At 44.4% G+C, this 15,327-nt stretch overlaps 1 protein-coding gene across 5 annotated transcripts in view; it reads left to right on the top strand.

Annotated features, from left to right (window-relative positions):
• LOC124234372 (rho guanine nucleotide exchange factor TIAM1) overlaps nt 1-14,654 on the top strand; it is a 277,654-nt gene extending 263,000 nt beyond the window's left edge. For all 5 annotated transcript variants that reach the window (XM_046651731.1, XM_046651729.1, XM_046651733.1 and 2 more), the window contains 5 exons: nt 2,947-3,005; nt 3,532-3,634; nt 6,379-6,466; nt 8,390-8,562; nt 12,219-14,654. In XM_046651731.1, the coding sequence (XP_046507687.1) occupies nt 2,947-3,005; nt 3,532-3,634; nt 6,379-6,466; nt 8,390-8,562; nt 12,219-12,688 (893 nt within the window). In that variant the 3' untranslated portion in view covers nt 12,689-14,654. The remainder of the gene's footprint in view (nt 1-2,946; nt 3,006-3,531; nt 3,635-6,378; nt 6,467-8,389; nt 8,563-12,218) is intronic.
• Nucleotides 14,655-15,327: the final 673 nt, after the last annotated feature.

Genomic DNA, 15,327 nt, shown 5'->3' on the forward strand with positions numbered 1-15,327 from the left:
CTGTTTCTGATGCTGGGCTACAGATGAACAATTCCGGAGTTCAACTTTGGGACTTTTCACGACTATCTCCTGAATTTTACAGATTTCTTGTAGTTAGAAATAAACATATCTAGAATAAGAAAATAATTTAAGTAGGAAAAAGTAGGGGTTGGCAAACTTTGTCCGTAAAAGGCCACATAGTAGATATTTTAGGCTCACGGGCTGAGAGGCCACATGTAGCCAAAGGCAGCCATAGACAATACGTAAATGAATGAACATCTGTATCGTCAGGCTGTACCAAACAGGTGGCGGGCCCTAGTTTGCCAATCTGTGGTAGAAAAGATTCCAAAAAGGGGCTGGCCCCGTGGCCGAGTGGTTAAGTTTGCACACTCTGCTTCAGCGGCCCAGGGTTTCGCTGCTTCGGATCCCGGGCACTGACATGGCACTGCTCATCAGGCCATGCTGAGGCAGCATCCCACATGCCACAACTAGAAGGACCCAGAACTGAAAAATACAGAACTGTGTACCGGGGGGCTTTGGGAGAGAAAAGAAAAATAAAATCTTAAAAAAAAAAGTTCCAGAAAGTGCCAGTTTCGAGGTTTGAGGCTCTAGGTGCCACTTGCTGCCCAGGCTCAGATGGGGGACAATGCATGTGTTTCCCTCTGCATCATGCGTTGTTTACCAGAGGGAGGTGTGGGGTACGTGGCTTTCCCAGAAGGAGCCCGGGACCCCTGTCCTGGGTGTGAATGGAAGCTGCATCCCCAGCCCTGGGGATCACACTGCCAGCAAACTCCACAGGGGCCACGGTTAGCAAGATGAAAGCTTCCCGAGGCGGTGTGATAGGAGGCAAACGCATTATTATTCTGAATCTCCAGAGTAACAAGGAAAAGAAGGGGGAAGGATTAAAATGAGGATTGTGAGTCAGGGCAGACTGTCTTCATCATAAGGAGCTTATGTGTGGCTTCCTAGTCCTTAAAGGCGATGTGGTTGGCAGTTTCGGCGTGATTGCAAGGAGCAAGGCAGAACTAACAGAGCCTTGGAAATGCGTCCTGAAATAGGGAAGGGTTGCTGGGAGGGAAGTAGATGAATTACTAAGGAACAGGCAGCTTTGGGGTTAAATTGCGGTTGTCTTTTGTTTCAGTTTAAACTTCTAATCTCAGGAAACAGTGCCGCTGGCTCCTGAAACTGAAGTTGACCTGCTGCCAACCCAGCACCTTGGTGCTTTACTCCCAGGACGGCTAATGTGTCCTGAATGTTGGCGATCATCACCTTTAAAAGAAAAAAAGAAATAGCTTGTCTAGGCTTCTTCCTTGAAGGGCGTTAGATGTTCCCCTTTTGGGGTACAGAGAGGGTGTTTTAGGCAGGCGAGGGTAGCCAGGAGTTTTGGAGATCAAGGCTATGTCTAAAGGGATTGGGCGACACACGGAGTCAGTTGAGCGAAGGTAGCACCAAAGATGAGGGAGGGTTTAAGGCAGAGGTGTTCATAGCCCAGGCTGAGGTTCACTCTGGCCCTACCAGTGTGATCCAAGATGGTTGAGGCTGAGGTAAGCTGAGGCAGGCCAGTAGCCTTCTTAAAGCCATGGCAGCCACCCCATTGAGCTGTGGTTCCAGTGATGTGGTGGGTCTTTAGAGACTAAGATCAGTGGTCATCTTCTCCTGGGGTGGAGCTCTGTCGCTTTTTAAAGAGATCTGCTATCCAGGCCACTCTGATTTCTGAAGACTTTATGGTGAGAACGGAGGGCCTCTCAGGTGCTGGGGCTCAGCCTTCATGCAGAGCTCGTGTGACCTCCTTGGGTCAGTGGGAACCTCTGAGCGGGAACCTCCCAGTCTGGCCTCTGGGATTCTTGAGGAGTTGAGTATTGTGACATGTGAAGAGCTAGGGGCAGTCCAGACCCAGTGGCTGGAATTGATTTCTTTGCCTTGGGGTTCACTTTCCTGCTGTGAGGATTTGAGTGATCCTCCACAAAGGGGAGACCAACCCATCGGAAGTAAGATAGAGAATGAATGAGATACTTCGGGTTGGTCTCCGGGGGGCCTGGGAGCCTCGGGGCCCATCCCTGAGAATTCTCTGAACCTTCGTTCCCTTTGTAATTCTCTGTCTGGGACACTAGGCGAGCCCCCTCCAGCTGCTCTGTGCCAGACCGGGTCCCTGCTGTGTCTTGGGGTCAGAGAGTGAAGGAAGATGGGGACCTTGATAACAGAGACCCAAGGATGGGCCGGAGTCACCCTTCCGGTCCTCCTGGTCACCAATTCTTTCCCCTCTAGGAGTCAGAATCATTGAGTGTTAAATGTACTTGGCATTGTGTAAGGAATTCTGTGGAAGATTACACATAGTTCCATGGGATCTCCCCGCCCCCTCAAAGAGTATGAGAATGACACTACCTCTTCCTGCTCCTTCAGACCTCACTGTGATTCAGCCTGTTTGGAAGACGTAGAATTGCATTCTACTTCCTAAACTAATTTTCATTTCTTCAGGTCAAAAAGATGAGTTATATTTCCTGAATTATGAACACTCTTCTGTCTATAATATTACCTTAAGTTAAATAAACATAAATCACCTTAGGCAATTGTATTATTATTATTATTATTAAAGACGTTTGTATTATTCCTCTAGCTGCTGAACTGGTAAATTTTGGTCAATAGGTTATCAGCTGAAGTTTTAAACTTGAAATGATAGCATAGTTAAAATATTATAGTTTAACCAAAAGTTTCCAGTGGGGTGTGGGGTGGGGATATTTCCATGTATTGAGGTTTTCTATGTTTATTTTGAACTTGGGGAATTTTCTCTCAATAGGCTTTTGAGTTTCTCTGATGTGATGAGTGAATGGAAGGTGGAGTGGGAGTTGGGTACGTGGGGTCTCGCCATCCTCTTCGTAACCGTAGTGTTCATCACCACAAGTTATTGAAGTTAGGGGGAAATCCCCATGCATTCTGTGCCATAACCACCTTTCTTGAATTTTTTTCCAGTCTTCAAAACTGCCGTGGTCCTTGTGTATAAAGATGGTTCCAAACAGAAGAAGAAACTTGTAAGACTTCTTACTTTACCCCATAGTTTGAAAGTGTCTCCCTTTCTATGTGTTTCTCCGTTCTGTCTGTGTAATTATAATTCTGCACCTTTGTCAGCCACTAGCCTCTTAGGATTTTTTTTTTAAGTATTACTAAGGACTTGAGGAAGTTGCCCATCCTGCCTTCATCTCAGGCAGGTCATATTTAGAGCGTGAAAGTGAATAAATAGCTCGTGGGCCTACCGTGGCTAGAATTTTCCTGACGCTCTTTTTTCCTTTCCTTGTTCTTCTTGCTTTGGGATCCCCCTTCTCCTCTTTCCTGTGTCTCTCTTTCACCTGGATTTGGTTTGCACATTCATCTCCACACCCTCAGCCTGTTTATCACATGGCCTCTCACCTTCTGCGGGGTGAACAGAAGTGCAGGTGGGGGTGAAGTTCCTCCAGACGAGCTCTGGGGGGTCCCATGTCACTGGTTTAGAAGATCTTGGGGTCTGATCCAGGCTAGAGCAGATGATTCTCATGCATCTGATTCCTTTCCTTCCTGCAGGTAGGATCTCACAGGCTTTCAATTTACGAGGACTGGGACCCCTTCCGATTTCGACACATGATCCCTACTGAAGCTCTGCAGGTTCGAGCCTTGGCCAGTGCAGGTAAACTCTGAGACGTGCTGGGTGCGTGTTACAGATGTGTGTATGAGCCGTCTGTCTGAATCCGCGCTCTTGGTCTAACCACCACACCATATGCTTAACTCTTCTTTTCCCTCAGTCTCTCCATTGCCTCTTACCACTTATTAAATATTTGAATGAATGAATGAAGGAATTGCATGAATCAATGAACTGAGTGAATGGATATAATGCCTTCAATATCATTCCAAGGAATTCTAGTTATTCTGTTACATATATTAATAATATTACAGTAACTAACATCTGAGTAGCAACGAGTCTTGTACTTCTGGAAAGAATCCTTGAGACCAAGAGCAGACAAAACCCACATAAATAACTCACTTGCCTTTTAACCAGGAGACCCCAAAAGACCACTAAAAGCACAAAAAAGCCATTGAATAAGTTTTTTTTCCTAAAACATTATAAATCTTTATCTTTGTATCAGTGTGAAGACTTTTGAAATGTCAGTTCTTTTTCTGTGATCCAAATAGCAGTGAAGCAAGTTGTTGGGGAGCGATGAATATACTTGATAATAGAATTAGGTGATGCTTTAGGCACATAAGAAGAGAAGTGAATGGCAGCAGCATATTGACTAAGAAAAACAATGTTTCTGTGACTCCGAGGCCCTATCCAGGGCTTCATTTGATGCCATTCTAGGGAGACGCTATCAGCACTGACTCTCCTGGGCACACCCTGGAAGGACCACCTTCGGGGGTCAAGTGGAAACTCTTCAGCACACCTGTTCTCTGTCCTGGTTGGGCAGCAGGTGCAGCTGCCTGGTAGTAAAGAGAGGCTCTGGAAGTGGACCTCCGCAGGTGCACGATAGATCTGTATTTCTATTTCATGCTTCTGATGTGGGCATTAAATTCTTGGTCACCAATTGGTGTTGCTCATCCAATCCCTGGTTCCACTTGTTGTCACGTCCATGAACCATAAAATTGGCTCTGATCCTGGTAAAACCAACTCCTTCTAGTCTAGTGTCATGAGGAAAACCCTCTTGTAATGTTTGGCAAACCTTCAATGATTCACCCAAATTAAGCTAGATGCTGCTTCCTTCACAGTTGTTAGGCCTTGCAGTAGGAAAACTCACATGCAAAAACCACGTCAGATAAATGTATTTGGGATGATTATTTGCTTTAAGAAGATTTCTCAGGGCCAGCCCTGTGGCATAGTGGTTAAGTTTGCACACACTGCTTCAGCGACTTGGGGTTCTCAGGTCCATATCCTGGGCAAGGACCTACACAGCTCCTCAAGCCATGCTGTGGCAGCATCCCACATGCAAAATAGAGGAAGATAGGGACAGTTGTTAGGTCAGGGACAGCCTTCCTCAGGCAAAAAGAAGAGGATTGGCAACAGATATTAGCTCAGGGCCAATCTTCCTTAGCAAAAAAGAAAAAGAGAGAGAGAGAGGTTTCTCTCTAACTTTCCAGCACAGAGACTTACCCTCGTGCCTTTTCACTTATGCTTTGATTTGCAAAATTGATTTACTTGTGAATTTGCAGGAACCTATAAATTGTAGGTCTAGAAACAGCGATAATAGCATCTTGTGGTTTGGGCGCATAAGTACTAACATTGTCTTTGCAGTCTTAGGTTGTGAATTATGTAGTTCATATGTTTCCTTCTGCCTGGTTTATGAATGGGGAAACTTATATTTATAGCAAACCTTTCAGCCAGGATTTTTGGCTTCATTGAGGACTCAGGACATAAAGACTTTACATTTTGAAAACAGAGCCATCCTTGTGATATGACATTCCATTCTCACACTTTATTTTTCATTCAAATCAAGTTTAGAACCATCAAGATCAAAGCTTATTTTAGTGGAGTTACAAAGACTAGCCAACGTGTCCCTCACTGTGAAATACATTCCAGTGGGTTTGAGAATCAGAAGGTGGAATTTATAGATTTTTATCTAAGTGTGGGAAAGCTTGTGAAACTTCCTACAAGTGGGTCCTGGTTGGGGTTAAGGAATGTGGGCACAATGAGGGTTGTGATCAGGGATCTGAACCACTGCATAAGGATGGGACCTCACCATGTGCAGACTCAATGTTGCAGCGGATTATTCATTTTACACTTGATTCATGACTTTAATATAGTATCACAAGGCTTATAAAATAACAGAATAATGTGGTGTTGCAAGCTAGGTATTGCAAGGCTTAGAAATTAAAAAATAACAAAAGATAACTGTTGCTCTGTTTCTCAGTGTACTGTTTTTGCCTCACTCTGGGTGGGCACTGTGGGAGGGCTGGGGAAGAGGAGCCGCATTTGTTTCCAGCGACTAGGCCTGGTCGCTCCCCTGGAAGCCTCCCCTAGCAGATGGCTAGGACCTGCCTCATTATGTCACTGGCTTGGTTTGAAATCTGCCTTGGATCTTGGGCTCTGTCTTGTCCAACTGGTACCAGAACAGCTGATCACGTAATTGAAAGGTCAGCCAAATGGACTATGCGGCTAAAAGGGTCAGTTCTGTAATCAATGTGATTGACTGATTCTCCTTTTAGACCATCTAGAAGGAGATCTTAATAACTGGAAATTTCCCAAGCATTCCTTCCCTTAGCGCCCGTTAAGCTTTAGAACACTTCGTCTCTTTAGATCACGGGATCGCGGTGAAGTTCCTTTGGTCTTCTGCTGCTCTGCACTCTTTAATCTTCCACCAAAGCGTGGGAAATGCTTTTGTCAAAATGCAAATAAATCCCGTTGAAACATACCCTAATTCATGCTTGTTTTAATTTATCCAGATGCGGAGGCAAATGCTGTGTGTGAAATTGTCCACGTGAAATCGGAGTCTGAAGGGAGGCCAGAGAGGGTCTTCCACCTGTGCTGCAGGTGAGCCTGGAGGCGAGAAGTGCAGGCTGTGCTGCCAGAGGGAAGGAACGTGACTGTCCTTGGTGTCCCCAACCCCGCTCTGGGGTCTACAGACTAGCCTGTGCCTCCCTAGATGCTACATGCTTTTTCTTGTACATTTGAGAAATTACTTAACACTTGCTAAATAACAGTAATTGGATTAAGGAAACTAATTTTATTAGGGAAAAGACACCACCTGGTTAACTTTATATCTTTCTAGAAGGAAATAGGAATTTTCATGTATATTCAATGTTCAACTGAGGGCTTTCTTCCCATATTTACATTCGGTCGATTAGGACAGGATAGTTTTATCATCTTTTGTTTTGGTGTCTGGATACGTTGTTTGTTGATACTGTAGCATCTCTGAGATGTGCAGATGGAGAGTCACCTGGAGGAGGTGAGAGTGGGTGCAGGTGTTACTGGGCTTCCTCATCTTATGGGGAAACTTCAACCTAGGGAGGTTGGTACAAGTTGCTCAGGTTACCTACAGATCTTGAGTGGCAGCTGAACTTAGAATGTGGCTTCTACGTGTTTCATCTTGTTCTTTCCCTCCCCCCTCTGCCTCCACCTCCTCCTCCTCCATGAGAAGTTGAGGTCTTCTCTCAAAGCAGCCAATTCTCTCTCTCTTTTGTTTTTTTTTTTTTGGCCTAAAAATATCAAGAGGGATGGTCCCAATAGCTGGTATTCTGATGCATTTGGCTTTAAGTACGATCTGTACTCAACTCTGCTTTCATTTAACCATAGGTACTCGGTCATTTGCCCGATACTTACCCAGTACCCCACACCATGAATAGTAGTATGCTGAGTTGCCCACAAAAAATCGAACAGAATCGATAGTATTATGATGATTAGCAATATTTTATAATGCTCTTGCTAGTGTCGTAAGAGGCACGTTTACCAAGATGAACTGTGCTGAGCACCTCACATGCGTCATTTCATTTTAGTCAGACTGAGGTACTGTGTTATTCCGCTTTACAAATGGGACCAGCGCTCTCAAAGAGATTACTTTACCTGAGACCTTATAGCAAATGGACACTGAGTTCAAACTCAGGTGGGTTTGACTTCAAAGCCCATGTTTTGGGTTCCTACATCACCACCCTGTGTTGGGTGACAGGGATCAATGAAGGCAGATCCCAGGAAGCCGTCAGGACTAGAATTGAATTTTTTTTTCAAATAATCCACATATGGTTTGAGCACCATCGTTACCATCTATTTAGGCTAATCTATTTGTGATTTTGTGGGTTAAGTTCACGGGGTCCAGTGAGCCTGCCCCTAGAGATACCATATTCCTTGTTAATAAGGAATACCGGATAAAATGTACCTGGGTAAAAATATTGAGAACTTAAAAAAAATAACTCTTACCTGGGAAGTACTTTTTATTATGGGAATTAGGACTTCGGAAGAGTTTTCACTTCTTAACAATGTAGCTTTATTATTTACATGTTGAAATGGGTCATGGGAAGAATTGATATTTCACAGCGGGCCAACTTTAGGGGAAACTGAGGACATTAGGACATCTTCTTTGGTAGCTCCGCAGAACTGCAGGAATCTTGGGGTTCATTTGTCTGCGAAAACATTTTAGAACAAAAGGCTCTGCCTTAAGTGCCAAGGGCAGAATTTGGCAACTTCTTGGCGCTAAATCTGTCTCTGCATCAATCCATTCATCAATGGGCTGCTCTGTTCCAAGTTGACTGCAGGAGATGAATCACAAAACATCAAGGGAAAGGAGTGCGTGTTCTCTGTCCCCAGTGATGACAACGCGACTAGGTATAGAAATTAGAGTCCTGGCCTCCCTCTTTAACCTTTGGTCCTCAGGGATATTTGTTCAGCGGGCCCTGATAACATTAGCAGTTCCTGGTGTGTTAAGTACTGTTTTCCTAACACGTGTAAATCTTCTTCTCATAGCTCCCCAGAGAGCCGGAAGGATTTCCTGAAGGCCGTGCATTCGATCCTACGTGATAAGCACAGAAGACAGCTCCTCAAAACCGAAAGCCTTCCCTCGTCCCAGCAATATGTCCCTTTTGGAGGAAAAAGATTGTGTGCACTGAAGGGGGCCAGGCCAGCCATGAGCAGGGCAGGTACTGTGGGGATTCAGACGTTCAAGATCCCTGTCACCCCGACTCCACTGTAGACCTCAGTGAGCTTGACCGCCTTGTTGAGCAAGAATGAGATGTGGCCTCGTGGGGCTAATGTACGAGAGTGTGGTTCTTCCCTGGCGTGAGGTTCCTTGCCCTTGCCTCCTTCCCAGTGGCCCCCTGGGGATCCGCCCTTCCTCTCCTCCTCTCACCCTCCCTCCAGCTTTCCCTTTGCTGCCCTCCTCCTTGTGGCTGGTGAGCTCCTCTCTCATTCGCCAAGCCAGGAAGTGAGCGCATTCTCTTTCTGGAGGGGCTGTCTTGGCCTGCTTGCAGAATGAGAGTCGCTGCTTTGCATGACAGCTGGCTTTGTCTAGCAAAAAGCAGAGTGTCATGTCTCAGCCAGGTCACAGTCCACCATTCTGAGAACACGGTGACTTTGTGATCCAGAAACACAGCGCTGCCTGTTCTCAGTGAGGATTCCATGTTTGGTGGCCCAGGTGACACGTCAGATTTTTACCCACACCTTGTGCCTGCAACTTAATTTTTAGCTTCAGTGTTAATTTGGGGGAGCTTTGAGCTGCTATTGGAAAAGAGGAATCTAGAGTCTAAATGGTCCCAGAGTAAACATTCTTTTAGGACTTACTCCACACCTTGGAGCAGTGAGCAAGGAAGGTCAGTACTACCACTTGTAAATGGCAGTGAAATATATCTAGGAAGAAAGATTTTCATAACACTTAGGTGTTGATGACATCAAGATATTAACTTTTTTATCACTTCTTTCTTAAGAGGCAGTCCAGAATTTTGCAGGAAAAGAGGCTTCCTTTGCATTTGCCAGGAAGGTTTTTGACCTCTGTCCCAATTACCTTTCCTCCTGTTCTTAATTGTGTTGAAGGGGCGTGTACAGAACTGTGAATGGTGGACGGTTTTCATAGACATAACACACATAGCTTGACATGAGATGTTACACGGATTAAGCACCTTAAGTTTAGCTAATGTTAGGGGATTAGTTATCTTGCATCTATTCTTCAATCCATTGATAAGTGTTTATTGAAAACCTCGTGTGGTGAACACCCAGCACTCTCCTGGGCTCTCCACGTCTGCTAAGAGTCTTGCATACCTCAGTATCCGCAATTTCTCATCAAGTCCTCATATAAGAGCCCTTTCCTGAACCCTTTCGTGCTCACGATAGAGAATTTCACCTTGGAATTGTCTCACCTGCTCCTTTTACTTGCCGGGGAATGTTTGATTAGGATTGGAACTGTGTGTCCCAACCTTGGGAAACCTGCCAGTCGTTGGCCGGGTTTCATTTGTTAATCAATGAACCTGAATCTAGAGCTGCATTTCCCTTGAAACAAAGCATTTGTAGTCTCGAGGACACTCAGAAGTTTTCCTGCTGAGATCCCTTTGGAAAGAAAACAAAACCAACCCACAACCTCAGCCATCGCCTTGAATACCAAGGAAAACCTTGATGTCATAGCCTGTTGACTTTGGCTGACTAGAAGATTTTCTGCCTCATGGCTTATTTTTGGCTAAAGAAAGTCTTTATCACTCTGCTTTTGAAGCTCCTCACTGTTATCAGGATCTTCATGATAGATGATTTAAAAATGATGTTTGAATGGGTCATTATAGCACTAGCTGGTCAGTCTTAACAATGAACAGTGGAAATACTCAAATCAAAGATTGTCTCCCTCAACCCAATAAGGCTGCTGGGTTAGGTGTCCTTTTAATAAAGGTTAGATACTCATGCTTCATTTTGCATTGTCATTATACCCCAGGTAGTTTACTTCTCCTATAAATAAAGGAGCCAAATATTCTGCATCGGTACTCAGTCTAAAAGTGCTGTACATCTGCCAATAACCCAAGTAAAAATTTTTTTGTGTGTTCCAACATTTTCATAGGAAAATTTTCACACATCTAGAACAGCTGAAAGAATTGTACACATTCATACCTACCATCTATATCTATAATTGGTATTTTTTATATTTCATTATCACTTATCTATCCATCTTTCGTCCATCAACTCGTCTAATTTTTTGGCACATTTCAAAAATGCAGACATGGGCACACATTACCCCTAAAGACTTCAGCATACAAATATTTCCAATAGCCCAGTTTTGAGTTGAGTAATTCTCGGGATTGGAGAGAGCCAGGCTCCGCTACGGTGGCATTGAGATAAAATTGAACAGGAATTTTTGCTTCTCCCCAGTGGAGTAGTGCTAGTTCTTTCTTTCCTTTTTTCCCTTTTTTCCTGGAGAGGGTTTTCATTCCCCTCCTTGACAAGGGTAGTGTCCATTTGTTCCATTGTTTCAAGATGGTAGATCACTCAGGAGCTAGGGAGACAGAGAATGGCTGGAATGGGAGCCCATTTAGGCCACTGTCTGGCGCACTCGCCTTGTACCTGCTGCGTTTTGAAGTCAAGGCTACATTTGGCAGACTTTCAGAATCATCGTCTTCCTTCTACCAGCACTGAAGCAATGAATGGATTCCAGGGCTTTGATTTCAGGAAAGCGGCTCCCAATTGGTATTTAGACTCTTCCCCTTCATTGGAAAGCCCAGGTTGCATTTCACCTTCCCGTCTCTAATGCAGCAGCCACTTCACTAGTGAGGGAGAGAGAGGCAGCGGCATTTCCATGTGAGCTGTCTTGTGTGTGTGTGTGTGTGTGTGTGTGTGTGTGTGTGTGTGTGGTGGGACTGTTTGTTTGCTTGATTGCTTGATTTGTTGCTTTGTTTTTTAACAGTTCTGGCTTCCTAGAGGGCAGTAGGCTGAAAGAATGAATTCAAAGATTTGTTTTTCTTCACTGTTAGTCACTTCACGTAGCACTTCGTTGATCCACTGCTTGGGTGTTGTTTCTTTCTCATTCCACGCAGGCACCGCTATTTTAATTGCTTTGTAGAGGAGAAATCGGTGATGTGCAGAATGTGGTTGGGAGGGACTAAGGCTCACATTTGCTTAGCCCCACCATTCACATGGGGCTTTGTCAGAAAGAGGACGAGGCGGTAACTGGAGACCTGACGTCTCTCTCTTATGTGGAATCCCTACAAGGGATGCTGTGCCCTTAACCTTACTGTAGGTCCTCAAGAAATGTTACATTTTGTTTCCCAGAAAACAGTATAACTTGGACCAGTGCTTTGGCCTCCTTGATACATCATGGTGATTTCTACAAAGACAGCCAAACCCTAGAAGCATTCCCACCCTTACCAAAGACCTATTCTAGCGAAATGAACCTGGGACAGCCCCGGGGGGTCCTCAGAGCACTGTGCCACAGGACCCGGTCAGAGTTGAGGACACTAAGATCAGTGGTTTACTTGAGGGCGGCGGGAATCTGCGTCACTCTCTCCCAGGTGCACAGGGGTAGAGAAATGGTTATTTCCGAGGGAGTTGAATTCCCTTGTCTTCATAACGTACAACCCACCGTGTCCCTCTGTCCTCCTTTGCCCTTCGGTCAGTTGCTATGACATCCTCTAAGTCCAGACATCTGTATGAGGTTATGACCCCAAGACATTCTAGTGAAATCTGGCCTTTAAGCCCCAAGTGACATCAGGGCAGTAAATGCATACCATTGAGTTTTATTTTCCTTTTCTTTTATTTGCTTTCTGGGTTTTCATCTTATGTAAAGCACGTGGGGGTTTGATTTTTATATTTTTGTGTGTGTGTGCAGTGTCCGCCCCAAGCAAGTCTCTTGGGAGAAGGAGGCGGCGCCTGGCTCGAAACAGGTTTACCATTGATTCAGATGCCATCTCCGCCAGCAGCCCGGAGAAAGAGTCCCAGCAGCCCCCCGGTGGCGGGGACACTGACCGATGGGTAGAGGAACAGTTTGATCTTGCTCAGTATGAGGAGCAAGATGACATCAAGGAGACAGACATCCTCAGTGACGATGATGAGTTCTGTGAGGCCGTGAAGGGCGCCGCAGTGGACAGAGACCTGCAGGAGCGGCTTCAGGCTGCCTCCATCAGTCAGCGGGAAAGAGGCCGGAAAACCCTGGATAGTCACGCGTCCCGCATGACGCAGCTCAAGAAGCAAGCTGCCCTGTCGGGCATCAATGGAGGCCTGGAGAGCACAAGCGAGGAAGTCATTTGGGTTAGGCGTGAAGACTTTGCCCCGTCCAGGAAACTGAACACTGAGATCTGACTGTGTCACTGTCCCCGTAGAGAGCGCGTGTAGATACTTCTCAACTCCCCTCACTCTACCCCCATCCTGTACCCTCGGGGAGGAGAATGTTCCTTAGGTCGAACTCTGGCGCACACAATTTTGGCAGCTGACTTTGTTCCGAAGCCAGGGAGCCACCCAACTCGGTCATTTCCAACAACATCAGAAAGAATTGTTCAGAATCCCAAATCCGCTTGAGTCCTACCTTCTGTACATTGCGAAGGGCTTTTATTTATTCTCAATTCATCAGGGCCTGAAGAATTTAAAAAAAAAAGATTCTATAGCACTGGAAAGCAATTTACCCCAGGTGTTTAAGTACGCACGACACGTTAGTTTGAGGGATAGCACACAAATCAATAATCAGGATCGCTGTCTCTAATAGTCCAGGAGCATCTCCTAGTTGGGGAAACCACGTTCAAACACAAAACGAAACAAAGCAACTGTACAGCTTGCAGTGTTCTTACTCCTTTCCCTCTTAAATGTCTGAGAATATCTGTGTATTTTATGAATGTGTGAGGAGAGGGTGGAAATTTATGTTTCGATGAGCTTTTTTTTCTTTTCTTTCTCTTCTGTTTTGGTCTATGGCTGGTCGTACTTGATGTCAGTGTTTGGAAGTTCTAGTTTTGCATAGAATTATAAAGATGCCAAACTCTTTGAAAAGAGGTCCAAATTTATCACTTGAAAAAAAAAAAACACTATTTTTTGTATTTTACCTGAGAGGCAGGGGGCACAAACAGTTGAGAATTTTACAGTGTTAGTGTAACTCTGAGTGTAAAAAAAGGAGGGTTTTACCTTTTACAGAGAGAGTGAGGCACGGTGATTTTATATTTATATATGAAAGGCCAACAAGATGCTTAGGAGAAGCTTTTTTTCCCAAGAAACAGATTTTTTTTTTTAAATGTTTGAATCTCTATTTGAAATGGGAGCGTGGTTGCATTAAACATGACACCCGAATGGGCAGTGTGTGGGTCTGTTGCACATAGTGGGGGAGGGGAGACTCCTCATGGGGTTGCCATGGTGATCATTGGTTTTCCCATCAAGGTTGCATCTTCATCCATAGATTACCTACCTTCCCTGACAGTCCATCAGCAAACCTCTTACCAAGACCACCTCTTCAAAAACACATCTTGCGTTCCACAACTTCTTCATGCCAACAAAACAGGGTAAACATGCTAGAAATCTCACCTTCTAAACAGATTTCCAAATAGAAAGAACAAAAACAAGTTAAAGCACTTTCAATTTTTTTTTTTTTTAAGAATAAGGTTTATAGCTTTTTTTTCCCCCTCCCATTTCACAATGTCCACTTCCTAAGAAGGGTTTAAATAATATGAAAACTTTCTTTTTTGGGAAAAATATCTATTTGGTGTTTGACACATCAGTAGGTACTTTAAAGACCTGAATTTTATAGTAGCTTTAGGAATTATATTTTATAAAAATCAGTTATGACTTTATATTTCCAGACAATAGAGAGTTCAGAACATCATGCTCTTGTGCCCCTGCTTGCTTTTCCTGCTCCCCCCCAACCTATATTCCTCCCCTTTCGGGTTTCCAGGGCTTTGAGCTTGATCTTTTGAAAGTTTTATTCTATTAAATTTTTGCTATATCTTCTGATTTTCTTAAAAAGCTTTAGAATGGTTTCTATACCCTTTGTATCACTGCATTGTTCCATATCATCTCCAGTTCGATTGTGTCCGGATGGAAAATTGAAGCAGAAGCTTCTAAGAGTCACATTTACTAGTCCCAGTGCAACGGGTCCGTCTGAAAATGCTGGAAAGTCTGGTGCTTGGAGAGGGTGCCATTGTCTCCTGTACATAAGGTCATGACGTGTCTATGTCAAAAGTTCTTATATATTTCTTTTATAAGCTGAAAGAAGGTCTATTTTTATGTTTTTAGGTCTATGAATGGAACGTGGTACATGCCTGTCAAACAATAAAAATATTGAAAAGTGTCTGAACGATCCTGTGCCTTTCTGGGTGGGAGGATGGCTATGAACTCATGTGCCTTTTTTTTCCCTAAGTAATTACTGTGATCATTGAGGGAAAGCTGACTTGGTAGTTTTCGTTTGTTTGTTTTGTTTTTTTGTGAGGAAGATTGGCCCTGAGCTAACATCTGTTGCCAGTCTTCCTCTTTTTGCTTGAGGAAGATGGTCCCTGAGCTAAAATCTGTGCCAATCTTCCTCTGTTTTATGTGGGACACCCCCACAGGGTGGCTTGATGAGCGGTGGTGTGTAGGTCCCAGCCCAGGATCCGAACCTGTGAACCCTGGGCCACCAAAGTGGAGCACACGAACTTAACCACTAGGCCACCTGGCTGGCCGCATTGTTTGTTTTTTTAATTTATTTTTTTATTGAGGTACAATTGACATACATTATATTAGTGTCAGGTGTACAAAATGATGATTTGACATTTGTATGAGAACTTTTAAGATCTACTATCTTAGCAACTTTCGAATATGCAATACAGTATGATTAACTCTAGTCACCATGCCGTACTCTCTTCATGACTTATTCATTTTATAACTGGAAATTTATACCTTTTGACTCCCTTCACCCATTTTGCCCACCCGCCCCCAGCCCCTGCCTCGGGCAACTACCAATCTGTTCTCTGTATCCATGAGTTCAG

Source organism: Equus quagga, unplaced genomic scaffold (assembly GCF_021613505.1).
Source record: "Equus quagga isolate Etosha38 unplaced genomic scaffold, UCLA_HA_Equagga_1.0 73442_RagTag, whole genome shotgun sequence".
In the NCBI taxonomy this organism is placed as follows: Eukaryota; Metazoa; Chordata; class Mammalia; order Perissodactyla; family Equidae; genus Equus; species Equus quagga.